The sequence below is a fragment of the Podarcis erhardii genome, assembly GCF_964252035.2.
Source record: "Podarcis erhardii genome assembly, chromosome: Z".
NCBI classification, from domain to species: Eukaryota; Metazoa; Chordata; class Lepidosauria; order Squamata; family Lacertidae; genus Podarcis; species Podarcis erhardii.
The window spans coordinates 49,517,336-49,544,022 of NC_138504.1; the positions used below are offsets into that span (position 1 = coordinate 49,517,336).

The 26,687-nt window shown below is 43.7% G+C and overlaps 2 protein-coding genes across 4 annotated transcripts in view; both read left to right on the top strand.

Annotated features, from left to right (window-relative positions):
• Nucleotides 1–26,687, top strand: part of LOC309333755 (carboxyl-terminal PDZ ligand of neuronal nitric oxide synthase protein-like) — a 225,670-nt gene that overhangs the window by 119,713 nt on the left and 79,270 nt on the right. The window contains exons 12-13 of one of the 3 annotated variants that reach the window (XM_081847608.1): nt 11,497–19,024; nt 19,138–24,586. The exons of 1 other annotated variant lie outside the window; for it this stretch is intronic. The gene's annotated coding sequence lies outside the window, so the exon portion shown is untranslated. Of the gene's footprint in view, nt 1–11,496; nt 24,587–26,687 lie in introns of those variants that run through there. One more of the 3 variants, XM_081847607.1, reaches the window with a different exon arrangement.
• On the top strand, nt 67–25,131 carry MORN5 (MORN repeat containing 5). The gene is made up of 5 exons (XM_081847814.1): nt 67–215; nt 1,093–1,240; nt 2,022–2,133; nt 8,128–8,259; nt 24,506–25,131. Exons 1-5 carry the CDS (start codon nt 169–171, stop codon nt 24,583–24,585), a joined length of 519 nt encoding a protein of 172 aa, XP_081703940.1. The 5' UTR covers nt 67–168; the 3' UTR covers nt 24,586–25,131.

Here is a 26,687-nt window from a genome sequence, read left to right on the forward strand (position 1 = left end):
GGGCGTGGCTAAGAGAGCTCCTTCTCGCGGAGGGTTGGTCCGCTTGTCACTCTTCTCGCTCCTCCCACCGCCCGCCTGGCCGGCGGCTCGTTGCTGTAGCAACCGCAGTTTGCCTGGGCCTGCGCTCCAGCAGCCAGGCCTGGCCTACCTGGGCGCGGGTTGCCGGGCATGGAGTACACCGGCAGCTACTACCGAGGGGAGCGCGTCAACGGCAGGTCGGGAGGGAGGCAGAGCGGGCGGGCGGGCGAGTAATGACTCCCGTGTTGGGGGGGAAACACTACGTGTGAAGGGTTTTTTCGCGTGTCGTGCTAAAAAAAAAGTACTATATGCCAACGGTTTTTCCTGTGTGTTTAAAAAACCAACAACTACATCTGAACGGTTTCCCCACACAGGGGAAAAAACAGCAACAGGTGAACGGGTTTAAAAACAGGTTTAAAAACAGCAACAGGTGAACGGGTTTTTCCTTGTGTCCATGTTAAAAACAACATGTGAGCGGACCACCCCCCCATGACCGTGTTAAAAAAAACTATGTGTGAACGGGTTTCCCGTGTCTGTTAAGCAAAATACCTTACGTGAATGAGCCCCCTCCTGTGCTAATCAAAATATTATATACATGTAAACGGTTTTATCCTGTTTTTTAAAATGCCATGTGTGAACGATATCCAGTATTGGTCATTCTCAGAGTAGACCCATTGATATCCATGCATTTCCATAGATAACTTTTCTGAGTATGACTAATACTAGATTTCACTAAAAAAAATGGCAATTCTTTTAGCGACATCAGTGGGTCTACTCTGAGTATGACTGAGTTAGATATCACCCAATATCATTTATTCTCCCATGACAGTTGGTTTCAGCTGCTCAGACTTCTTGCTGCTTCTTTTATTTACCGTTTTATGATTACCTCCCCCACACTTCTTTTTTTAAAAAAGCTGAAGAACACTCTGTATGTTTTGATAGAAAAGTGGTGCAGAATGAACAATCTTATTACCACCACCCCCTTAGGTGTGCATGTTGGGACTCCTAATCTAAACCGTCTGAACCCTTTGTTGGTTGTGTTAAATTGTATTCTCCCTGTGGACTTTTCTGCAGGTTGGAGGGCAAGGGCTCTTACACCCTCCCAACAGAAACGAAGTATGTAGGCGAAATGAAAGATGGGATGTTTCACGGCAAAGGTGTTTTGCATTTCCCTGGAGGAAGCAAATATGAAGGGACTTGGGAAAATGGAATATCCATAGAGGTATATGGCACATACATGTACATCTGAAGCACTCTTCCCTATCGCAGTGCCCTTCAGCCTCAGGGACTATTCAGCCTCAGTCACCACCAGAGGAGCCAACACCTACAGGCCAAGGTCCCTTCACCTCCCCCCCCCCCAAAAATACTGGAGCCTCCCCCCCAATCAATGGGCATTTCCATTCAAATGTATGCATGTGCCACATCATGTGATCAGTTGTGTGGGACAACACCCAATATTTTATTCAAGTTGGACTCCTGGCCACCACAGGTGGGGTTGATGGGTGCTGCAGGTCAAAACAACTTCATTGGTTCCTCAGACTAGGGAAGGCAACCCTGTCTTTCAACTCGGATCCATTTCAGAAGCCATACTGCAGCTGCTCCTCTCTTCAGAGGCTAGGCCAGCTAGGCCAGCATCCATTTGCTGGTTTGTTTTAATTTGCTGTTTTATTATGTTATTTCAAGCTCCCCTTTCTATTTTTCATTGCCTTCCCCTCACCCTCAGGCCCAGTGGTAGGCACTAAATGAAATATTAAAAGCAATTTAAAACAACTTCTAATCAATCTGATCTGATCCAGGAGGTATACTCTAACATTCCTAGGTACATCTATCAGCACCCCATCACCCTTGAGAGCAAAACAGAGTCTCCATGTTCTCTGGTGTGTTCATAGACTATCCGCTGCTTGTGGGCTTCCCAGTGGCATCTGGTTGATCACTGTGGGGAAGCAACATGCTCTGTTCTTTATCCAATAGAGCTGTCCTTAACCCCAAACTTTCCATTGCAGGGGAAATATACTTTTGCAGATGGACTGGAGTATGAAGACAACAAATGGCATTATTGTGATGGCTATGACAGAAGGTTTTATACAGAAATCTGCAGAGGTCTGAAGCCAGCAGGTACTGCCTTTTTTCAGCTTTTTGATGTAACAGACCAACTGCATTAATTGAGAGGGACAACTTTCTAAGAAGAAGAAGCCTCAATAGGTGGCCCTTGGGCCACTTCAGACCCACCCCCCAACCTGCTTGGGTTGGCAGCAGCTAACCAAATAAATAGCTGCTGCTTCCTTCCTCTTCGTTGCTATTTGCTCCCATACCTGGTTCCACTGCCCACGTTGGCTGCTGTCACCTACTGCTGTGTTTTCATTGGCTGTTGTGCCCTGATCCCACAGATCCGATGCCTAGGTGGGATGCAGAGGGCTTTTCTTCAGTATTAAAATGAATGCATAGCCTTTGCTTACAAGGCATGTACATGGGAGTCCCTTGAAGCTTTGGATCAAGATGATATATCCCCCAATATAAGTGATTATTTATTGGCTATTCTCCTTAAAGACCTGGATATTTTAAGTGACTTCTTCATATGCTGATATCAGCCTGTTTTCAATTTTATTTTATTTTATTTTATTTTATTTTTTAAAAAAAATATTCATTTTTCAAACACATAATAAAGAAAACAAACAAAACACAAAACAAAAACATACAGAACATTTAAACATGTATAGTTTCATAATCTTATTTTCATGCACCTTCTTTCCTCCGACTTCCCCATACCTCCCCATCGCTGCATCCTTGTTATACAGTTCTTTAGCAACCCTTTAGTCAGTTTATCTAATTAATTCCCTTTCATTAAGTTTCCTTTAATTTATTAGTTACAGCTGTAATTCTCTGCTTCTTACCCCTTGACATCTTAGCATTCCTCAATTTTGCAACAATTTTTAAGATATATTTTAAATTTCTTCCAATCCTCTTCCACTGTTTCTTTCCCCTGGTCGCGGATTCTGCCAGTCATCTCTGCCAGTCCCATAAAGTCCGTCACCTTTGTCTGCCATTCTTCCAGAGTAGGTAGTTCTTGCATCTTCCAATACTTTGCCAGAAGAATTCTTGCTGCTGTGGTAGCATACATAAAAAAGATCCTGTCCTTCTTTAATACCAGTTGGCCAACCATGCCCAAGAGAAAAGCCTCAGGTTTCTTAGGAAAGGTCCACTTAAGGACTTTCTTAATTTCATTATAGATCATTTCCCAAAAAGCTTTAATCTTCGGGCAGGTCCACCAAAGGTGGTAAAAAGTACCTTCAGTCTCATTACATTTCCAACATTTGTTATTGGGCAAATGATAGATTTTTGCAAGCTTGACTGGGGTCATGTACCACCTATAAATCATTTTCATTATATTTTCTTTTAAAGCATTACATGCAGTAAATTTAACACCAGTGGTCCATAACTGTTCCCAGTCAGCAAACATAATGTCATGACCGATGTCTTGTGCCCATTTAATCATAGCTGATTTCACCGTTTCATCCTGTGTGTTCCATTTCAACAGCAAATTGTACATTCTTGACAAGTTCTTAGTATTGGGTTCTAACAATTCTGTTTCTAGTTTTGACCTCTCTTTCTGAAATCCTATTTTCCTGTCCTGTTTAAATGTCTCATTTATCTGATGATAGTGCAACCAATCTCGGACTTTGGACTTTAATTTCTCATAACTCTGAAGTTTCACCCTTTCACCGTCATGTTCTAACATTTCACAATATTTTGGCCATTTAGAGTCCATATTAAGTTTTTTCACCTCCTTAGCTTCCATTGGTGACAACCACCTGGGAGTTTTACTTTCCAACAGATCTTTATATCGAATCCAAACATTATATAATGCTTTCCTAACAATATGGTTTTTAAAACCTTTATACACCTTTGCCTTGTCGTACCATAAGTATGCATGCCAACCAAAGCTATTATCATACCCTTCCAGATCCAAAATGTCTGTATTCTCGAGAAGCAGCCAGTGTTTCAACCAGCAGAAAGCTGCCGATTCATAGTAAAGTCTTAAGTCCGGCAGGGCAAACCCCCCTCTATCTTTTGCATCCGTTAAGATCTTAAATTTTATTCTGGGCTTTTTGCCCTGCCAGACAAATTTTGATATATCTTTCTGCCACTTCTTGAAACAATCCATTTTGTCCAAAATCTGCAACGTCTGAAATAAAAATAACATTCTAGGCAATACATTCATTTTAATAGTAGCAATTCGGCCCAACAAGGAAAGTCTCAACCTTGACCATATTTCTAGATCTTTCTTTACCTCTGACCAACATTTTTCATAATTATCCTTAAATAAGTTCACATTCTTAGATGTTAAGTTTATCCCCAGGTATTTCACTTTTTTCGTTATTTCCAAACCTGTTTCAGTCTGAAATCTCTCTCTTTCCTCCATTGTTAAATTTTTTTCCAACACTTTCGTTTTCTGTTTGTTCAATTTAAATCCTGCTACTTGACCAAATATCTCAATTAATTCTAATACTCTTTTAGTACTAGTGTCTGGCTGTTGTAAAGTCAATACTAGGTCATCTGCAAATGCCCTTAGTTTGTAATGTCTAACTCCGACCTGAACTCCTTTAACCAACTGATCCCTTCTAATCATGTTTAACAAAACCTCCAGGACTGATATAAAGAGCAAAGGGGATATTGGGCATCCCTGTCGTGTACCTTTTTCTATGGGTATTTCTTCCGTTACCACATTATTTACAATTAACTTTGCTTTTTGTTCAGAATATATTGCACCTATACCGTTTTCAAAACCCTGGCCTACCCCCATCCCTTGGAGATTCTTCTTCATAAAGCTCCAACAAATGTTGTCAAAGGCTTTCTCCGCATCCACAAAAATTAAAACAGCCTTCCTGTTGATATCCACTTCTAACAACTCCAAAATGTCTATAATATTCCTCACATTGTCTGACATATGTCTCCCTGGGAGAAAGCCAGTTTGGTCCTTATGAATCTCCCCTAGCAATACTCTCTTAAGTCTTTTTGCCAAAATGTCTGCAAAAATTTTATAATCCACGTTAAGTAAAGATATAGGGCGGTAGTTTCTAACCTGGTTCTTTTCAGTTTCTGTTTTCGGTATAAGTGAGATAAAGGCTTTTTTCCACGATTCAGGTGCCTTTTCCCCCTCCAAGATTTCATTACAAACTTCCTTCAGTGGTTCTACCAACCATTCCTTCAACGCTTTGTAGTATCTAGCAGTCAAACTATCTGGTCCTGGTGATTTTCCCAATTGCATGTTTTGAATGGCACCCTCTATTTCTTGTTCTGTTATTTTCTCATTCAGGATCCTTCTACTTTGTTCTGAAATTTTTGGTAGTCCATATTTTTTAATAAATTCTTCTATTTCTTGTTGATTGATTGGCCCTTGTGCGTACAATTTCTTGAAAAAGCTTTGAAAACAATTACTTATCTCATTAGGTTTGTAGATAATCTTTCCATCCATTTCTTTTTTTTTTTCTTTTTTTTATTGAGTTTCTTTCAGTGTGTTACAAGCATGAAAAAGAAAAAGAAAAAATACAACACCAAAAAGTGATTAAAAATACATAACAAAAAATGTAACTGCTCACTTCATCCAATAACAAGCGAGTTGAGAAAAGAAAAGAAAAAAAAACACTGAAGAGAAAAAGAAAAGCCGAGAAAATACATTAAAGAAAGAAAGAAAAAAAAAGACGAACAAAAAGTATGGTGCATGTTACAGTTAGAACATGTCACCTGACCTCCTTCCCTGCTGATTTCGGATTCCAATTTTGCAATTTCCCTTTAACAGCTGGTGTTAGTCTAGATTTGTATTTATACATCGGAAGTTTTAAAGCCAACCTGCTATAGTTGGTAGGTTTTTGAAATTACCTTCAATATAGTTCATAAATTTAATCCAATCCTCATTTAGCTTTGTATTTTTTTGGTACCTGATTCTTTGCGTCATTTTTGCCAATTCCAGAAAGTCATATAATTTCGTTTGCCAATCCTTCACCGATGGTATGTTTGTATTTTTCCAATTTTGGGCGATTAGCATTCTAGCCGCTGCTGTTGAATACTGGAATAAAGTTTTATCTGCTTTCTTTATCTCGTCTCCGACGATCCCTAATAAAAAGGCCTCCGGTTTTTTTGGGAATGTGTATCTGAGTATCTTTTTTAGTTCATCATAAATTTGGTTCCAGAATTTTTTTATTTCCTCACATGCCCACCACATGTGTATAAAATTACCTACATTTGTTTTACATCTCCAGCAGGCCTTATCACCGCTCTTATACATCCTGTTTAATTTTTCTGGTGTTAGGTACCATCGGTATATCATCTTTTCTAAGTTTTCTCTTATTGCAGCGCTTGCTGTAAATTTTAGGCCCTCATTCCACAATTTTGACCATTTTTCCAATTCTATATTATGCCCCAGATCTATCGCCCATTTAACCATCACTTCTTTAATTTCCTCATCTTTTGTGTCCCATTCCAATAATATATTGTACATTTTAGATAACAATTTGGATTTGCTTTCGATTATTTCAATCTGGAATTTGGATTTCTTTTCGTTCATTCCTATTTTTTTATCCTCCGTCCATATTGCATTAACCTGGTGATATTGGATCCAGCCGGTCAGCTTCCCTTTTAGTTCCTCATAAGGTCTCAATTTCCAACTGTCTTGGGATCTTACTAATAGATCTTCATATGTCACTCTTTGGTCTTCTTGATTTACTTTTTTGATGGTTAAGATGTTTGTTGGGGATACCCACCAAGGTGTTTTCTCTTCTAGCAATTTTCTATTTCTTTCCCAGACCTCATACAATGGGCCCCTAATAATATGATTCGAAAATCCTTTATGGACCTTCGCTTTGTTAGCCCAGAGGTAGGCGTGCCAGCCAAACCTATTGTCTGCCCCTTCGAGGTCTAGCAAATCCGTGTTCTCCAAAGTGATCCACTCTTTCACCCAACATAGACAAGCAGCTTCGTAGTACAATTTTAGGTTGGGGACTGCAAGCCCTCCTCTCTCCTTCCGATCCGTAAGTAATTTAAACCTGATCCTTGGTCTTCTTCCCTGCCATATAAACTTTGACAGAGTTTTCTGCCAGTCTTTGAAAATTTTGGGGCCTCTGATCACAGGAATATTTTGAAACAAGAACAGCATCTTGGGAAGTATATTCATTTTTATAGCCTCCATCCTGCCCAGCCACGAAAGGTTGACCCTATTCCAAACATCCAAATCTTTTTTAATTTGGTTCCAGGTTGCCGAATAGTTATCTCCAATTAAATTTATATTTTTCGGTGAGAGCCATATTCCTAGATATTTTACTTTTTTGGCCGCTTTAATTCCATATTGTCTCTCTAAATTCCCTTTTGTGTCGTTACCCAGATTCTTTGTCAGCATTTTTGTTTTCAGTTTGTTCAATTTAAAGCCAGCAAATCTGCTATATTCCTCTATGACCTCCAACGCTCTGCCCATGCACTCATGTGGGTCTTCCAGGGATAACATCAGATCGTCTGCATAGGCTTTTAGTTTAAACTCCTTTGATCCAATTTTTATCCCTTGTATCTCTGGCGTTGTTCTTAGTTTATTCGCTAGGACTTCTAAAACTGTAATAAATAAGAGCGGGGATAGAGGGCAACCCTGCCTTGTTCCTTTCTCAATGTTAAATTTATTTGTGAGGTTATTATTTATTACTAATTTGGCAGATTGAGTTGAGTATATCGCCTGGATTCCATTCATAAATTCTCCCTCTATTCCCGCCTTTTCCATGGATTTTAACAGAAACAGCCAAGAGACATTATCGAACGCTTTTTCTGCGTCTATAAAGATTAACGCCGCAGGGATGTCATTGTTGATCTCCAGATATTCAATTATATTGATAACATGTCAATTATATTGATAACATGTCTCACATTATCTTTCAAAAGCCTATCTGGAAGGAAGCCCGCCTGGTCTTTATGGATAAGGTTTGTTAAACATACTGGTTTCACCTCAGATCGTATAAAACTCTGGTTTCACCTCAGATCGTATAAATCTTTCGCCTTTTTCCATCCATTTCTAAACTTGTCACAGTGTTCAATTTCTGCCTCTTTTTTAATTGCCATGTTTTCAATTTTAAGGCATTTCCCAGCTTACAAACCTGGATCCTCCTCGGGTCATCCCAGCAGGCTGCTATGACTGTGGTGATGGCTTCTATAACCCCAAAACCAGAGTGGTTGTTGATTACCACCACCGGTTTCTAAGGAATGCAGGTATGGCTTTGTCAATCAGATCAGCAATACAATATTTGTGTGCTTACTATGTACTTCTAATGGTCTAGTTATTGAATCCTAAACCTTCACCATCAGATGCAATTTCAGTTAAAAGGATTCAGGACTTGCAACAAAGATGTCAGTTATGGAAATGGGTGGGGTGACCTTGGGAGCATGCAATTTATAATTTAGGGTTCAGTTATTTCTTTCTTAGAAATTAAGAGGAAATTGCAAAATAGAATTCTGCCATTTTATGAACAGATCATGTGTGCAGGAATATCAGACTCAGTGGAAGGCAAGGCTGGCCCAAAACATTTTGGCACCTGATGCAAACCCCCCACCAGGGAAGAAGGGGTGAGTGAGGATCTGCATCAGGAACAAGGCGATCAACCTTAGCTGGCGGTTGAGATCGAAATCACAGGCTGTTGCAGGGCAGAAAGGGGCCTGCTCAGAATCACGCTTGGCAGGTGCAAAGTCCAGGAGACCCCAGAGGGCAGCTCCCACCATTTCTTCCCTAGGGGTGGGAGGAGACCAACAGTGTCTCCTGTTCACTGGGCTGCTGCAGAGGCAGCATTGAAGACGGGTGTGCTGCTAAGGAGGTAGCAGATCCGGCCTGCAAGGAGTGTGTGGTAGCAGGTGGTGTGTTCCTTGAAGGCCGGATCTGCTGCACCTATGGGTCCTGACACCCAAGGCAGTTGCCCCACCTTGCCTCGTGGGTGAGCTGGCCCTGGTGGAAGGCTCATACAAGAACAAACTGAATTTGAGAAACTAATAATGAAATATAAAAGGCATATAAAAGCAAAAAAACCCCAAAAAAAAAACCAGTTAAATTCGATACAGAGTAAAGAGCAGGTAAAGGAACATATGGTTTGTTGGACGTTTGAGCACATGGGTTTTAAGACAGCCGGCTCTACATCTCTTCTTGTTAGACCAATGTGTCTTAGGTTGCACTCTACTTTACAGCTTCCTGCTGCTCCTCACACTTCTTTCTTGAACTTCAAGATAAGAGGTCAGGCTGGAACTACAAAGACATGGTGGCCATGTCTTCCTGTAGTCTAGTTGGTTAGGGAAGGGGAGGGAATTAGAAGTAAAAAATTATTGAAATTTTAGGATATGAAATTCCCCATCATCCTGTTCTGCTTTTATTAAATTATGTAAGAGTCAGGAAGGCCACAACAGAAGGAATTTGTTTTGTATATGTTAACAGCATATACAGTAATTTATGCAAAGAAGTGAAGACAATTATCTATACCCCCAGTAATTGATTGGCATGAAAAAGTCTGGGAATATGCTCTTATGGCAAAATTGGCTTGTTATTTAAGGAGTAAGCAACCACAAATACAATATTTATTTATGAAGAAACAGATAAGCTTCATTCAGTATTGGCCATCTAGAGCAGTGTTTCCCAACCTTTTTTGGGCAAAGGCACACTTGTGTCATGAAAAAAATCTCGAGGCACACCACCATGCCAGATGGGGAAAGGTCACTTTTTACTTATGTAAAAAAAAATAAAAAAATAGTAACAGCATAGAAGGTAATGGTAGATGACTGTTAGGGTCTCCCCCCAAATGCAGAATTCTATTAATATCTTCCTTAGCGAGCCGCGTTAACCCCTGTAATGCTTTCTATAGAGTAAGCATAGGGGACACTGGGGGATGTGGAACCAAGGGGGCAGTGGGCCAAAAGAGTTCGGGATCTACTGCTTTAAACAGAAATAAGAGCCAGTGGGTTCTACCTTTTTTAAAGTATCGTTTCAGCGGGGACAGCAGTCCGGATTTCCAAAAAGCGGCGCTTTTTTGCGTCTGAGCAAAGAAGAGAGAGAGGGGAAAAAAGAGAGAGAGATTGATTTGTGGCTGCGCAAAGGGGGGAGGAGCCCAGGAGTAAAAGTAGGAAGGACGAAGGGAGGGGAAAGGAAAGTTAATAGAAGGAAAGGCGGGTGGGAGAGAAAGAGAAAGAAAGAGGGAAGGAAGGGGGGAAGAGAAGTGGAAAGGAGGGAGACCGAGGCGGGGGAGAAGCGTCTGGAGAGTTGCTCCGAAGTTTGGGGCGCCGCGGGGGTGGGCGCGCGTCCCAGGAGGCGGAGGCCAGCCCGGGCTGGGAGCCGCGCCGCGGCCCGGGGGCGGTAGGCGGACCGCGGCTCCTAGGATGTGGAAAGGGGACGGCGGCGCAGGGGGAGGAGACCCGCACGGCTAGGGCAGCGCGCAGGGGGAGGGGAGCGGGCCGGAGGCGGGTGAGGGGGGCCGCGATCCCGCGCGTCGCGAACATGGCCTCCTTCCCCGCGGGCCCCGCCGAGCCCCCCGGCCGGGGAGGGCGGCGCGCCCCCGCCGCCGGAGGAGAGCAGAGGCAGGAGGAGGAGGACGAAGGCGCTGCCGAGGAGGCGCGCCAACTTCTGCCAACTTCGGCGCCCGCCCCGTCGCCGCAGGCTCCTCCCGGCCGAGAGCCAGAGGACGGCGGCGGAGCAGGAGGAGGAGGATCGGGTTTGGCGACGGCTGCTGCGTCCTCTCCAAGCGCGGGGCTGGCCTCCGCCGCGCCCGATCCTCCGCGCTCGCCCGCTTCTCAGCGGAGCAGGTCTCGTGCGGGTGCGAGGCGCTGCTGCAGGCGGGCGACCCCGGCCGGCTGGGCCGCTTCCTGGGCTCGCTGCCGCCCGACGCCGAGACGCCGTGCGACTCGCCCGCCTCCCTCCCACGGCATACTAGGCAACGTCTCGCGGCACAGTAGTGTGCCGCGGAACACCGGTTGGGAAACACTGATCTAGAGGATGCATCCCTAATACATTATTTTGTAAATCTCTTTGGGTTACCACTTATAAAGAAAACAACTAATAAGAGCAATAAATTAATAAATAATAAGTAATGTATGTTATAGTTTTTCAATCTCCTGTTCAATGTTATGGTTGAGTTTGAATTAATAATTTGGAGAGTGAGTAAAGGATTGTTTTTCTGATAAGGCTGAGGAGAAGAATACTGTTAAATTTTCCAGATAAGGCATAATGGTACAGGGTAAAAAAAAAAAGTTGTATGCAGTGTTAATATATTTAGGATTTCCTTCTATCTTTCAATTCCTTTTGAATTAGGGAACAAAACCAAGGTCTACAGTTTTAAAACACCCACACCCTTACACCCCCATAGTTTAACCACTCTGACATTTTGTCAAGCTGTAGTTTGCCACAAACCAGGAAACACTCACGGCAGGATTTTATTTCTTAACTTTTGCATCTTGCCCCCCACCAGTTGCTTAAAGGTAAAGGTAAAGTGACCCCTGATAATTAAGTCCAGTCGCAAACGACTCTGGGGTTGCAGCACTCATCTCGCTTTACAGGCTGAGGGAGCTGGCGTTTGTCCGCTTCCACAGACAGTTTTTCTGGGTCACGTGGCCAGCATGACTAAGCTGCTTCTGGCACAACGGAACACCAAAACCAGAGCAGCGCACGGAAATGCCGTTTACCTTCCTGCTGGAGCAGTACCTATTTATCTACTTGTACTTTGCCGTGCTTTCGAACTGGTTGGCAGGAGACCAGTTGCTTAGGAAACCGTATAAGGGGTCCCCATTATTTTCTCAACAGCCTCCCAGACGCTAGGCTTGTCTTAAAGGGTTTCCCTCAATTAGCTTCATGGCTAAGCAAAGGTTTGAGCCTGGGTCTCTACTCACTACACCACACGGCTGTTAGTGTAAGGTTACCAGACGTCCCCGTTTCCTGGGGGCAGTCCCCGGATTTACAAATCAGTGCCCATACAAAATCCTGTCATTCCTATTGAGGTTGAAAAGTGTCCCCGGATTCATTGAAAAAAATCTGGTAACCTTATCTTAGTGGCCTTTGTAGTGGGTGAGGCAGGGAGCAGGGAATAAGTGTGGAGTTTGTGGCGTAATCTCTACTTCCAGCTGCTAAGCACGAGAGCAGATCTAAATGGCTCCTGGTGGCACTAGCCCAAAATACTGGAATGCGGTGGCTCTGCTGATGCATATGATAAGCACACGCTTTCCAAAAACACAGGAACCTAGACAGATCAACCCAGGCGGGAACGCCTAGGAATTCCTTTTTTTTTTTTTTTAATCTCCGCTTTGAACTCTCCTTTGTTACACTTTATTACTATAAACTTACAACAGTATCAGCCCCGATTAAATGGCCCATTGTATATGTCCCGTTTTGCAAAGCAATTGTCTGCCGAGTGTCCAGGAGGGGCCCCAGGCTCTTTTTGCTTTGAGGACATGGGTGTGAAGATGGGATGCAGCTCAGGAGTCCATCCCTTCCTTTAAGGGCACCAACACAATTGAAAGAGCCAGGGCTTGCCTGACATCAGAGGAACTCCAGTAGCCCCAAGAGAAGTCGTTCAAGGCTCAAGGCCACAGAGGTGACAAAATAGGCGGGTAAATAGCCAGGCTGTGTGCGAAAGAAGCCAAGGAAGTGGTCGGGAGCGAGAGGGAACAGATCCAGGACTGCTTCTTTACAGGAAAGGCAGGAAAACCCCGTCAGGCTGCTGGCCAGGTCTTGGAAGCATCAAAAGCAGATGGCAGGAAACATTCAGAAACCTTTGGCAAAACCCTGGTGGGCTTGCTTAAATTATGCCGTTTTCCTAAAGAGCTGGGCTCGAGATCAGATCAGCTTTTTCTTAGCCTCATGCTTTCTTCCTCTTTCCTCTGCCAACTTGAGATCACAAACATTGGGATAGGAGACCCTGCAAAGGTGAGAAGTGAGATTCTAAAGAGGGGGAAACAAGTCCTGAATGGGTCTTCACTGCTGCTCAGTACCATCATACATAGGTAGATAGATGGGTTTCATTATTTGCTATATTTTTGTTCTGCTTTTCAATCCATTACTGTCTCCCAAAGCAGGTCACATCACTAAAACAAAGGCAGGGAGAAGGGAAAGACAAGCCCTGCCATAAGGCTTACAAACCAGAAAAACAAAGAAAGGCAAATGGAGAGGAGCAGGAAGCAGTTTCCCTATAGCTGCTGCTTTGGCTGATTGGCAAGGCCAGGCTTTGCTCCATTCCTTGATGTTTTTCCTGGGAGGCAGCACGTGCAGCCTCCCAGTGGCCTTAGGTCCCTTTGTAAATGGCAGAAGCCAGAGTGTGATAAATACTTTGAGGTCACAGAATGTTCACAAATATTCTAACAGCTGGGGAAGAACGTTCAATATTTTGACTGCTGACCAAGCAATGCAGCTCAGCTCCTACGAGAGCCGTAGGAGGTTTGTTAGGTCAGGATGAAAAACAAAGTTGCAGAGGAATTCAGGACAGAAGGATCTGGGTATTGGTGTCAGGAAGGAGGGCAGAGTCAGAAAATTGAGAGGTTGTTGGTAACAGGATGTAGCTAAGTGGCAATGCAGAACATGCTGGGATAGTGGCTGAGGAAGCCTTGTGCTTGAGAAACGGGAGCCTGTGAAGGTGATAGGTGGAAGAATCAGAGGCTGAGGTAAAGAGGCTTTTTGGAGTGAAGAGTGTATGAGAATCTCAGAGCCTACATACCTGAAAGCCTGAAAGGAGTATGGGAAGCTGCCTCGTACACGGTCAGACCACCAGTCCATCTATTGTTAACTGACTAGAAACTGATTTCCAAGGTGCCCAGGAAGTCCCATTCCCAGCCCTACCCGAAGAGTAGCTGGGGGGCTGAACCTGGGACCTTCTCCAGGCAAAGCTCTGCAGCTTAAATATGACCCTTCTTGTAAAAAGAGCATCTGCTGTTGCAATGGCTCCGACCAAGATCATGTGTGAATGTCCTTCCATCATGCTACTTTCTCTCACCCTCCCATGTTGGTCCAGTTTGCACATAACTGCAAGCTGCACACTACAGGCCTTTCAGTCCCATGCATAGGCTGCACGAAGGCTGAGCCCTTGTTCCTGCCTTGCCTGCACTGGCACATGCCTCCCCTCCCTCCAGCGGCTCCTGAGAGCACACCTGTGCCTTTAGAAAGCAGAGCGTGCGAAGTGGCCCTTGAAACACAGGACAATTTAGTCATTTATATGCCAGTTGCCTTTTTTCTTCATTGCTGTTCCAAATTCAGAGGAGGTCCGACTCCTGCAAATGTGAACTCCTTTGACAGCTCTCCAGGAATGAAAAAAAGGAATGCATTAAAAAACAAAAAAATAAATATGGTTATTTAGACACTTTGCAAATGAAATACACTGGGTTTTTGATCAATCACCTCAAGTTCTTCACTGCTTATTTTTATTTGATTTTTTTTTAAAAAAAAATATGCTATACTATAACTCTTACTTGCTTTTGTATATATAATCATTGTGAATTACAAGCCGTGTGAAAGATTTTAGCTCTGGGGCATTTGCCAGATGGTTGATTTTGCTTTTTTTTTTCACATGACAAAAGACATAATGTTTGTGGCAGGCCCTGAGAAATTGTTGGTAATCAGTGTATTCTTCAAAGGAACGGGCGCCAGACCTGTTTGCAAGAATGTTCAGCTTTTGCAGAAATTAATTGTGAGCACTTTTAGTCTCTGCTCCTGAGCATAGAACAAAACCAAATTGTGCCAATTGTTTTGCTGGTTTTCCATCACATAGCTACGTGAGCAGAGGAGAGGTAGATGGGACGTGGGTTGTTCTTGTTTTTAACATGCTATAGTTTGCTGCCCATTTATTGATCATTTTTCTGCTTGGGCTGGGAATGTCAAAAATATTGCCATACAGTTCAATGCATAAACCCAATGCTTGGAAGTGCCGCTTGGTGGTTTTGGGATGTGGGCAGCTGCTTTATTGCCCATTGCTGTGACTGGCAGTGGCTCTCTAGAGCCTCAGGCAGATAAAGGTCTCTCCCATTTCTTACTGCTGATCCTGTATTTATTTATTATTTGATTTATATCCCACCCTTTCTCCAAAGACTTCAAGGTGGCATAAACACCACACTCTTCTAAGTACCCTCCCTATTTTATCCCCACAATAACCCTGTGAGGTAGCTTGTGTGCCTGGCCAAGTGGGAATTCGAACCCTTGTCTTCCAGGCCCTAGTCCAGCACTCTAACCATTGTGTTACACTGGCTTTCATTGGAGATGCTGGAGATTGAACCTGGGACTACAGGTTTTGGACTACAGCTCCCAGCAGGCCCAGCCAGGTTGGGCATCTTGGACTACAAGTTTAAAGTCCAAAGCAGCTGAGGGGCACCAGTTTGGTGAAAGCTGCTGTTGAACACCCTGCATCCTGGGCCATACTGCCCAGTCACTACATGAGAGATTAATGGCTGACCTTATAGCAATGACAAGAGCTTCAGACCTTCCACACAGAACTCCCTCTTCCAACTGCCAGCATTTCTCCAAGGCTCAGCAGGGGTAACTTGAAACCCTTTAACCAGAAATGGAACCTTTTTTGTAATTTTTCTAAATGCAGAGCATTTTATATAAGAAACAAAGCAATATTTAAGATCACAGCACATCTAAGCATGCTGATGAACCATCTCCTGAGTTTTAAAAAATGACCATGGAGTTGTACCATATAAATATATGAATGCAAAAAATCTATCTACTCCTAGGATTTAAAGAAAGTTTCATTAGTAGGAAGAACTCCCTTTACTTTGTCTTGGCCCGTTGTCAGAGCTCACTGCTGAAGCAACAGTTCTCTCTAAGCTCCCGCCTTCCTGAACTGGGGGAACAGAAACCCCGTATTTGATCTCCTCTTGTCTTGCCTTAAAATACATCTTTGGGAGCTGTCTCTTGGCAACAGCCAGCAAGGGAAGGCTACTCTCCATTGTGGGCTGAGCACCACTCCATTGCCCCAGAGGACCTTAGTGCTGCTGGTAGGCACAGAATGAAGGACAAGCTCAGTGATGAGGGCAGGCAATGCCACCTGAATAATCCTGGCACCAGCATATCAGTTCCTGATATCAGACTTAACAGTGATTTTTATTGTTAGAACCTTTTGTGAGGCACTTCTAAGAGATTCCTGGGGATAGAAAGTCAGATACAAGGATTCTAAATAAATAACAGCATCTGTAACTTTCTCTCCTGGCCATCTTTTCTACTCATCTCCTATGGCAATGTTGCTGAACTGACTCCCAACACATGTGGCCACTGAATATGCATTCAGGAGCTGATAGAAATTGTAATTCAGCAACATCTGGAAGGCCAGAGGCTCCCCATCCCTGCCCTATGGGCTCATCTTCCTGGCAATACATATATTTGAGCCATTTTCAAAGCAGGCCTCCCTGGGGAGATGTGGAGGGGAGGAATTTAAGCATCTCCCCACCACACTTCCAGTGTGTATCATGGAGGTGATAGCCACCCACCATTTCCCCCCAAAAAATCCATAGAGATCTCTTCGAAGCAGGCACCTTCTAGGTTAAGGGGTTCCACAGAGGATGCTTTGTCTGAGAGCCCCCAAAATTCTGGTGCTGGTTTTATGTTTTAAATAACAAGAATGGGGACCTGTGGACTCCCAACCTGTTGTTGGACTCTCATCCACCCCAGTCAAGATGGCCAGTGCTCAGAATTCCACCCATTCTCTAGAACACCCATGTGCTGTTCATGAAGCAGAAACAGTGGCAAGCTTTACACACCTCCTGAAGACACATCTGTTTAAACAAGCATTCCCGAGCCTATAAAATTCATCACATTGTTCTGTTCTATTATTTATCAGTATTTAACTCAATGTTTTATTGATAGCTTCTCTGGTTTAATGATGTGTTCCTTTGTACTTTTGGCTTTAAATGTTGTACATACATTCTTCTTTTAATTATCTTTCTGCGTTTCATGTAAACTGCTTAGGGAGTTTGCATATTAAGTGGTTTGTAAATGATGATGATAATGTTGACGAAGATACTGGGTAACAGGGCTGGGAACAACCTCAGCCTGACACCGTGGGGAGCGGCTGCCAATCACAGTTGACCAAGAGTCTGTCCTGGGCAAGATGGCAAGATCTGAATTCTCCCAGTTTCCGGACCTTAAAACAATTGCTGCTATGAAACCTGCAAAGGTTTAAGTTCCAATCCTCGGCTTGCCAAGAATAACAGGGAGTGTTTGGGTTTTAGCTCTCCCAGTGCAGATGCTGAGAAGATTGTGATGCATGCTGATTTACAGCTTGTGGGCAACTGTGCCGTGTAACATTAACAAGTGTAAAAAATGTCATCCAGGCTGGGAATTTCCTTTTAATGGGCAATTTGGAATTGTATGAGTTAAATGGAAATGAGAGAGTAAAGCATTATGGGGTGAAGGTTAATTGAGTATTTTAAAGTTTCCGCTTGTCAGCCAAGTTGCAGTGTAGTGGGTGGGGGGGTTCCATGAGGGGTTCCATGAGTACGCATGGCCCTGGGCTGGAGAAGTGACTTCATGCTTCTCCAGTGTGAAGAAGTTTCACAGGACATTTCCCAAAATCACTATTTAAAAATGCACTATTTTGCATTTTGCTTTTAAATGCTTTCTGGGACAGAGAAGTTCCTGGATTTTTACAGGTTCGTACAGATCGCATTTACCCCATTTCTCTTATAAAAGCAAGCCACAGATGGGCCCCCACCGTTTCTTAATAGTGCAAGGACTAAGGGCAGCTTAGGGAAGAAGTAGAGTTCTGCAGACTTCTTAATTAAGAAAAAAACCCAAGTAGTGTTAAGGGGGAGGGGACATGATTGAGGTTTGTTAATTAATACGTGGAGCAGAGAAATGTATCTTTTCCATCCTTCCCCCCTATAACAGTATAGCTTAGGAAGTCACTCAGTTGAATTGATTGCCATTCAGTTCAGGAGAGACAGCCACAAGAAAAGAACTTCTTCATAAAGTGCATCATTAACTTACAAACTTTACAGCCACAAGGTGTGGTAATGACCCCAAGCTTAAATGGTTTTAAAAGGGAATTTGACAGACTCATGGAGGTCTGACCACAGAATTTGGAAATGATGGCTAGATAAAACCCCCAGTTTCAGAGGCAGTGTACCACTCCAAATCATCCCATAGACTCATAGAACTGGAAGGGAACCTGAGGGTTATGTAGTCCAATCCCATGCAATGCAGAATCTCAACTAAAGCACCCATGACAGATAGCATCCCATCTCTGCTTAAAAACCTCCAAGGAAAAGAGAGTCCACCCCCTCCTGAGGGAGTCTGTTCCACTGTTGAACAGCTCTTAAACTGTCAAAAGGTCTTCCTGCTGTTTAGTCAGAATCTCCTTTCTTGTAACTTGAATCCATCTGTTTGGGTGTCACGCTCCAGAGTAAGAGAAAACAAACTTGCTCCATCTTACTTGACAACTCTTTAGGTATTTAAAGATGGCTGCCTACCCTCAGTCTGCTCTTATGCAGGCTAAACATACCCAGCTCCCTCCACCATTCCTCATAAGGCCTGAATTCCTTGATCAACTTGGTCACCCACCTCTTCACGTGTTCCAGTTTGTCAATATCCTCCTTACATTGTGGCGCCCAGAACTGGACACAGGACTGCAGGTGTGGTCAGACTCTGACCAAGGCAGAATAGAGCAGCGCTATTACTTCCCTTGATCTGGACAATATACATTACTTCTGTTGATGTAGTCTAGAAAAGCGTTAGCTTTCTTCTCCCCCCCCCCCTTTCTTCTTCTTTTTTTTTTTTTGCTGCTGCATCACGTTGTGATCCTTTTCACATGTACTGATGACAAGCCAGCATTTGCCATCTTATATTTGTACAGCTAGTTCTAGATGCCTAAGTGCAGAATGTGGCAGTTGTCCCCATTGAAATTCATTTTGTTAGCTTTGTGCCCAGTTCTCCAGTCTGTTAAGGTCATCTTGAATCCTAATTCTGTCTTCTGCGGCATTAGCTATCCCTCCCAGTACGATGTCACCTGCAAGTCGGATGAGCATCCCTTCAGTTCCTTCATCCAAGTCATTTATAAAGACACTGAGCAACAGCAGGCCCAGGACAGAACCCTGCAGCACCCGACTTGTCACTTTCTCCCAGGATGACTAGGAACCATTAGTGAGCACTATTTAGAGTCAGTCAGTCAATCATACAATCATATCATAGATTTATATCATATATATTATTCAATCATATACCCTACAACCATAGCATATATAATAATATAATATCACAGATATTATCCTATAATGCAGTCATATATCATACTGTAAGGTAGAGGTACCCCTGACCGTTAGGTCCAGTCGCGGATGACTCTGGGGTTGCGCACTCATCTCACTCTATAGGCCAAGGGAGGCGGTGTTCGTCCACAGACAGCTTCCAGGTCATGTGGCTAGCAAGACTAAGCCGCTTCTGGCAAACCAGAGCAGCGCATGGAAACGCCATTTACCTTCCCTCCGGAGCGGTACCTATTTATCTACTTGCACTTTGACGTGCTTTCAAACTGCTAGGTTAGCAGGATATCATACTGTACTGCCATATAACAGAATATCATACAATCATATCATATCATACATTCATATCACACAGTCACATAATCATATCATACAAGCGATCATATACAATCATACCATGGCATTTCATATCATATGATCGTTCAATCATACATTTTCATTCCTAGCTTGTGAACTTCCTGGAGGATCTGGTTGGTGACTGTGGAAAGCAAGATGCTGGACTAGATGAACCTTTGGTCCTGCCTAGGAGGGCTGTTCTTATGCACATGAGAACTGATTCAGAGCAAGTGCTCTGCTGCAAAGATCGCCCTAGCATGGGGCCTTCTTTTTATCCCCAGGGTTAGCCTGAGCTCCTCTGGGGACCAGATGTCCAGGCCCAAGGGTGGAAAAGTACTGCAGGCAGCAAGCGACCAAGGTAAAAATTGAGTTTTGGATTGGCAAGGAAGTTGGAGACTGGCACCATGGTCAGTGGTGTAGGAGAGAGAATATAAGGAGATATGAACCTACCTTATTTCAAGTCAGGCCATTGATCCATCTGGCTCAGTATTGTCAATGCTGAGTGGCGGCAGCTCTCCAGGGTATTAGGCAGGGGACATTTCTGCCCTACTTGCAAAATTGTGCTTTGACCATGGCTTGATTTTGGGAAACAAAACTGACCCAGAGAAAAGCTGGTGCTTGGATGCACCTTCCAGGGATTCTGGGCAGATCTTCACCTGGCCTGCTGACACCTGTCATACTTCCTGGGCTAGTGCAGAATGCCTTGGAACATCCACCATTGCTTTATCTTTTTACTGCTAAGTGTTCCTGGGTGGCCCATTTCTCCTTTCTACAGAGAGCAACTTTCTTTTGTTGCTTCACGCGCTGAAGTCCTTCCCTGCCCCCCACCCATCCCCATCTAAGGGATTTCTACTTCACCATGAACTGGGGCCACCAAAAAGGGGACAATGGAGAAAGAAAGAACTTTTAAAAGATGAAACGAGCAAGCGTGGATTTGATTCTCACCCACAATGTGGAGAGCTGCCTAATTGCGCCGGGGTGATAATTTCCAGTTGATTAAAGAGTATTTGTATTCTTTCTCTCCCCACCCCGACTCCCTACCACCACATTTTAAAAAAACAAAAAAACAAAAAACCCAGAGGAAATCACATATGAAGGTGAAGATGTGCTTTGGTGTTCGCATTAATATAACCCAACAATTGCCTTTGCAAAAAGAAAAAAAAAGTAATTACAACTTGCTGTCTGGGGAGCACTAATCAAACTCCAGGCTTTAATTCTGCTTTAAATATGGATGAAACACAACTCTCCATGCTCACCCTGGTGTTGTGGGGTTATGGAAGCTGCCGTGGATGGCACGAGGGGATCTGCGTGGTTAACAAGCAGCTGCTGCCAAGCCAGATCGGCATCTGTGATTTAAATTGTTAGCTGCACAGTCAGGTAAAGTGTAAAAAGGGTGGTCGAGAGGCTGTTAAGTCCCTGGCCGCCAATTACGAACAATCAAGGAGGAGCCTGAACATTCGCTTAGTACAATAAACCCAGTTTGTCTTGTTTCAGGGGTGACTGCTGAAGAGGCTGCAGCTGCACTGATTCAAATACCCAGCAACTACAGTGATTATCAGGCAGCCTCCTCCTTTTAGGGTGGCAGAAGTAGTATGCTCAGCCCATCTCTTTTAACTCTTTAGTTTCCAACAGGTTTGAGCCTCTTCTCATGCTGCCAGGGCCCTGCAGACCTGTGGTATCATGGTCCCAAGTCATTCAGCACAGATTTGGTCATGGATTCTCTTCCAAATACATGGGCATTGGAACTTAAAGGTGTATGTGATAATAACTTTCTGACAGTGGGAGCTGTTCGACAGTGGAACAGACTCCCCTGGAAGGTCTTGGACTCTCCTTCCTTGGAGGTTTCTAACCAGAGGTTGGCTGGCCATCTGTCATGGATGGTTTAGTTGAGATTCCTGCCTTGCAAGGGGGTTGGACTAGATGAGCCTCAGGGTCTCTTCCAACTCTACAATTCTGTGATTCTAAGAAGAGACCCCCAAAGGCCCATTTGGTCCAGCATTCTGTTTTGCACAGTGGCTAGTCAGGTGCCTGCAGGAGGACAAAGGCACAAGCCCTATCTCGTTGACTTCCTCAGCTGATATTCTAACTGGTACTGAACATGGACATTTTTTATAGATCCTCACCACAACTCTTGGATTGAGAGAGGCCAGACTTATCCTACCACAAGAACAGAGGAGCTTGGAAAATGCCTTGTGTTCCTTCATTTTGGCTAGTCAAGAACCATTCCCATTCGTGGTGACTGAAACAGCTCCCCAGGCTTTAAATGTCACACATCTTTGCCTTCCAGGTTCTACCAAATCTGAAGCATGTCTCTGGTTTGCGATACCCCACATCTTACAGATAAACACCAGTGCACACAAGCTGCCTGGAAAGCAGTTGAAAGACAAGCTTAACCTCAGTTGTGATTTGCAGCCCTTGGGTGATTGAGTAATCCAGTGTTTCTCAACCTTGGTTCCCCATCTGTTGCTGGACTGCAGCTCCTATCATCCCTGACCACGAGTCCTGCTAGCTAGGTCTTGGGAAGAGACTTTTCCCACTCAATATCTTCTAACTGGGAGCATCAGGTCTTATGCCTGCAAATAACACCTTCAAGCATGGAGGCCAGAGCAGGTACCTTACTTGAAAAGAAAGCAATGCTATGTTTCACCCAACTTAATAATTGAGCCATTTTGGAGGAAGCTGTATTATACTGAGTCCAACCATTCATTCATCTTAGCTCTGTATTGTCTACAATGACTGGTATAGCATGAGACTCTTAATCTCAGGATCATGGATTCGAGCCCCACATTGGGCTAAAAGTTGCCTGCATTGCAGGAATTGGTCTAGATAGCCCTTGTGGTTCCTTCCAACTCCACAATTCTGTGGTTCTGTGACCAGCAATGGCTTGCCAGGATTTCGGATGGAGGTCTTTCCCAGTCCTACCTGGGGATGCCAGGGATTGAACTTGGGGCTTTTGCAGGCAAAGTGGGTGCTTTGCCCCTGAGGTTTTGAAGGAGTGTGGTTCAGTGGATTGATTGTAGCAGCACCCACAGAAGCCTGGCTTCAGATCCCTGGCTCAGCTGCAAAGCTCACTGGGTGACCTTGGGCCAGTCATTCACTCCCAGCCTGGCCTTCCTCACTGGGCTGTAGGAGAGAGAAGAAATGGAGAAGCCTCCATATGCATAGCCCTGAGCCTCCTGGCAGGAAGGGCAGAATGCTGACGTGGCAAATAGTGCCGTAATTTAAGATGATTCGGCTTGCTGTGGTATGGGGTTTACTTAAACAAGGGGGTAGGGAGCAAGGGTTTGGATAGGGAAATGTACCGTAATCTCCAATGCCAACTTTTAAAGGGTGCAGTCTGCTGGGCAATTATGCTGATTGAGCCTGCTAAAATGAACAGGGGCTGCAAGAGAGCACCATTATTTCCATTAATTTCAACCGAACTTGCGTTTAATAACATTTTGCCCCAAAGGTGGTTAGGATGTCAGTGTTTGGCTTAGGCTGCAGTGCTAAGCATGCTTATTTGAAAACAAATCCTGTTGAAATTGATGGAACAGGAAAAAAAAACCATTTTGAGCTGAAGTGTTAGCATTGCGTATGGCTGCAGCTGCACACAAATATGAGAATAAGGTCTGCTTATAACTGGATGAAACAAGGAATGAGGTCACACATATTGTCTCTAGCATTCTTAGAGGAGGAGGGGAAGAATAAAACCCTGATTTCAACAAGACCTAAGTGCCAGTAGATCTGGGATGGTGGTATAATTTTATGCTAACAGTAGGGCTTTAACCTTTAATGCGTTAAACAGATCAGTCTACTAACACTTTGGTCAGTGGGGTCATCCACACTTCTACTTGACTCAGTATTTGTGTACCATTTAATTCCTGCCCACCCCCCACCCACCCTGGTCCAAGAGCTTTTCTTGTTATTCTGCAACTGTTCCTTGCTAAAATCTGATCTTACCCACTGAATTGAATCTTGGTTAAGCAAAATCTCTTTTCAGGTTTTCCGTGCATCTAAGAAGATCTGAATCACCAGGTAAGATCTGATTTTCATAAGGCACAGCTACAAAATGACAAGAAAAGCTCTCGAACTCAGAGGAATTAATCAGTACATAGTACTATCAAAATACGGGCCAAGTAAAAGTGTGGATGAGCCCAATTAATCTGTGTGTAACAATCCCAATTGGTGTGTTGAAGACACTAGTTTCTTTTTTGAAACCTTTCCAATTTAAAATTCTTGAATGAAAATAATTAAAATATTCCTTCTGACAATGTGTGGTAGATCTCAATGATTTAATCCAGTCTTTGCCAACCTGGTGTCTTCCAGGTGTTTTGGACTACAACTCTTATCAGCCCCAGCCAACATGCCTGTATAATGCTGGGGCTGATGGGACTTGTAGTCCAAATCATCTGGGGGCACCAGGTTGGTGAAAGCCAATTTAATCAAATTATCTTGCACTTGCTTGAGGATGCCAAACAAAGGCACCTGTGTCAAAATTTTGGCACTCTGCAAAATGATTTAAATTAATGAATTGAGCAGTTTAAAAAGATTATATCAAATCGACAAACCTTGTAAATGTGAGCTATTTTTACATGCCACCCAAAATACTGGTTTTGTTTTTATTGTAACAAGAGTCACAAAGGTTTGGTGATAACCTGAAATTGTTTTCTTCTGTGTTTTTCCTTCCTGTACCTTCAGAAGTTTCAGGGACTGTTGTGGCTCTGATCTGTGCTCATTTTTATTGCTTACCAGCATCTGACATGAACTGTTCCCCCCATATCACAGGAATACAATGAACATCTTTGATAGGAACACCTTTTAAATGCACCTTTGTCCATTTGGCAAAAAGGGGCATCCAATAAGGCAAGGAGGGCAGTCTGAATTGACTCATTATTGATGCTTCTTTTGTTTCTCACCCCCCCCCATCCCACCCCCTCAGATGATGATGAACATGACTGGATTGTTAGGACCTGTCGGAAAGGTTGGGACGAGATCATTGGTTTCAAGCCAAAGGAGTAAACCTCATTAAGGAAAACAGAGAAACAGACTTCCCGTTGAAGCCTTCTGCTTCCCTGCTCAAGGACTCTGCACCTATAATTTCTCCATTAGGGTAGTTTTTTGTTACCTTTGCTAACCAAATAAGATGTAAACCCCTCACTTCATCAGTGGCATTAAGAGGAAATTGTGCAAATAATCACCCTATATTTACTATAATATTCCCACAAGGTGTGCAACCTGGTAGGCTTTTTATAGTCTATATTGTGAGCACAAAAGAATTAACTCAAAAGGCTGCCTTGCCGTCTCTCAACACCATATTATATACCGGTTGCACACCCACCCACAAGCTACAGTGGATCTTTCCCCTGCACTTGGATATTAATTGGCTGTTGTAACGGCGAGCTCAGAAGCGACGGTTTTTAATAACTGGTTTGGCAAAGGGGGAGAATGAAACCCATTTGCCACGAGCATCGGTGTTCTCAACAAAGGTGATGGGGCGGGCTGCCTTTGGAATTCTAGGGCTGCAGAAGCATTTCTGAAATAAAAGAAAAATGGAATTGCACCGTTTCCTTTGATGTAAGTGCCAGCACTTCGACTTGCGTTAACTTTATTTATTACACAAATAAGACATTTACAAAGCACAACAGTAAAAGTAGGTAACAAAACAGACATTGGTTTTACAATTTAAAAAGTGCTTTACATCCCCCCCCCCCAATTTTCCCTCTCTTCTTAAATAAATATTGATCTTGACTGCCTGCTCTTTAGAAGGGTATTTTTAGCCAAGACATGCACAATTGCAACATGCTACAAACAAAACAATCTGCTTCTTTTTCAAGAAAAACTTGGCTGAGTTTCTGCAGCTGGCATTACCTTCCGAGACCTCCCTTTTATCTGGTATCACTGGTGTCCGAAGCCCCTGTTGCCCAGTTTACACCACAGTCCTAGGCACTCCTTGTTCTGGAGTGTGAAGCTAATCAAAGCAAGAAAGAGAGAAAGAAGAAGGGAGGGAGGGAGGGGACATAGCTCTGGCTTCTGAAGAAGCCATGTCAGGTTCAACCTGCATCAGTTATGCAAATCAAGCATAATTTGCCTGATTCATTCTGGTTTTGCCAAGGAGGGGGGCGGGGAGGGCTATGCATGAAAGTCTTGCCTTCCTTACTTCCTGGGAAGCATTTCTAATATGTGCCCTGCCTTCTAATGTTCTGCCAGATATCCACATTTCTAGCCTTAGGGGCTAGAAACCTTATATATCATTTAAAAAAACCAAAAAAACAAAGCTGAGTTCCATGCCCAATACCAAGTTTTGTCTTTGTATGAAGTGCATCCAGCCCCATCTAGGCCACTGTCCGTTGTTGCAGCCTTGCGTTAAAATAGGATCGTTGGCCTATCTAGTGGGGCCTTAACTCACTGACTCTCGGGTAGACAAGAAAGTACATGACATTTTAGCACCGATGCTTCAAATTCAAGTATTTCAAAAGACTTCCAATTAATTTTAGCCCAAAAGATTTGACAGAGGAGAGGCACAGTCAGGAACAGTTTTGTAAATACCTTACAAAAGTGTAGCTGCCCATAGTCCAAGATGCCAGAGGGCTTCCAGTGATCATGTCGAGTTCCATGGGAGCAGAGGGCTTGCCTGTTCAGTTCAGTGTGACAGTCAAACAAATGGAGCAGCTGTAGCTTACATGGAGCTTCATCTGCAAGCATCAAAGCCACTGCATGTGTATCATAACTGTTGGATCAGGGTGAACATTGGCTTTCTTGCCCTGTAAAACTGTTTCGACAACTACAGAGTCAGCAAACTGAATGCAAAGAGCGTCTTTGCTCAGATTTGTTTGTTTGGACCCGGCATAAGACTTTTCCCAACACCATCAGTCAGTGTAAACACATTGGCTAACGAGAGTCAGTGGACTAAAATAATTAGGGGATGTGTTGCATTCTCAGGACAGTCGTTTATTTTCCATAGGCATCGTTTAACTAATTATGAATTGTTTCCAGTTTTTGCACGGCAGAGCCAAAAAGATTTCTCAAGTTTAAAAAGCTGGTCCTGGCTGCTTCCTGAGATTTGCAAGGAACACAGCCTAAGGCTTCCTGCAGAGATGAGGAATAGGATTGGCGGGGGGGGG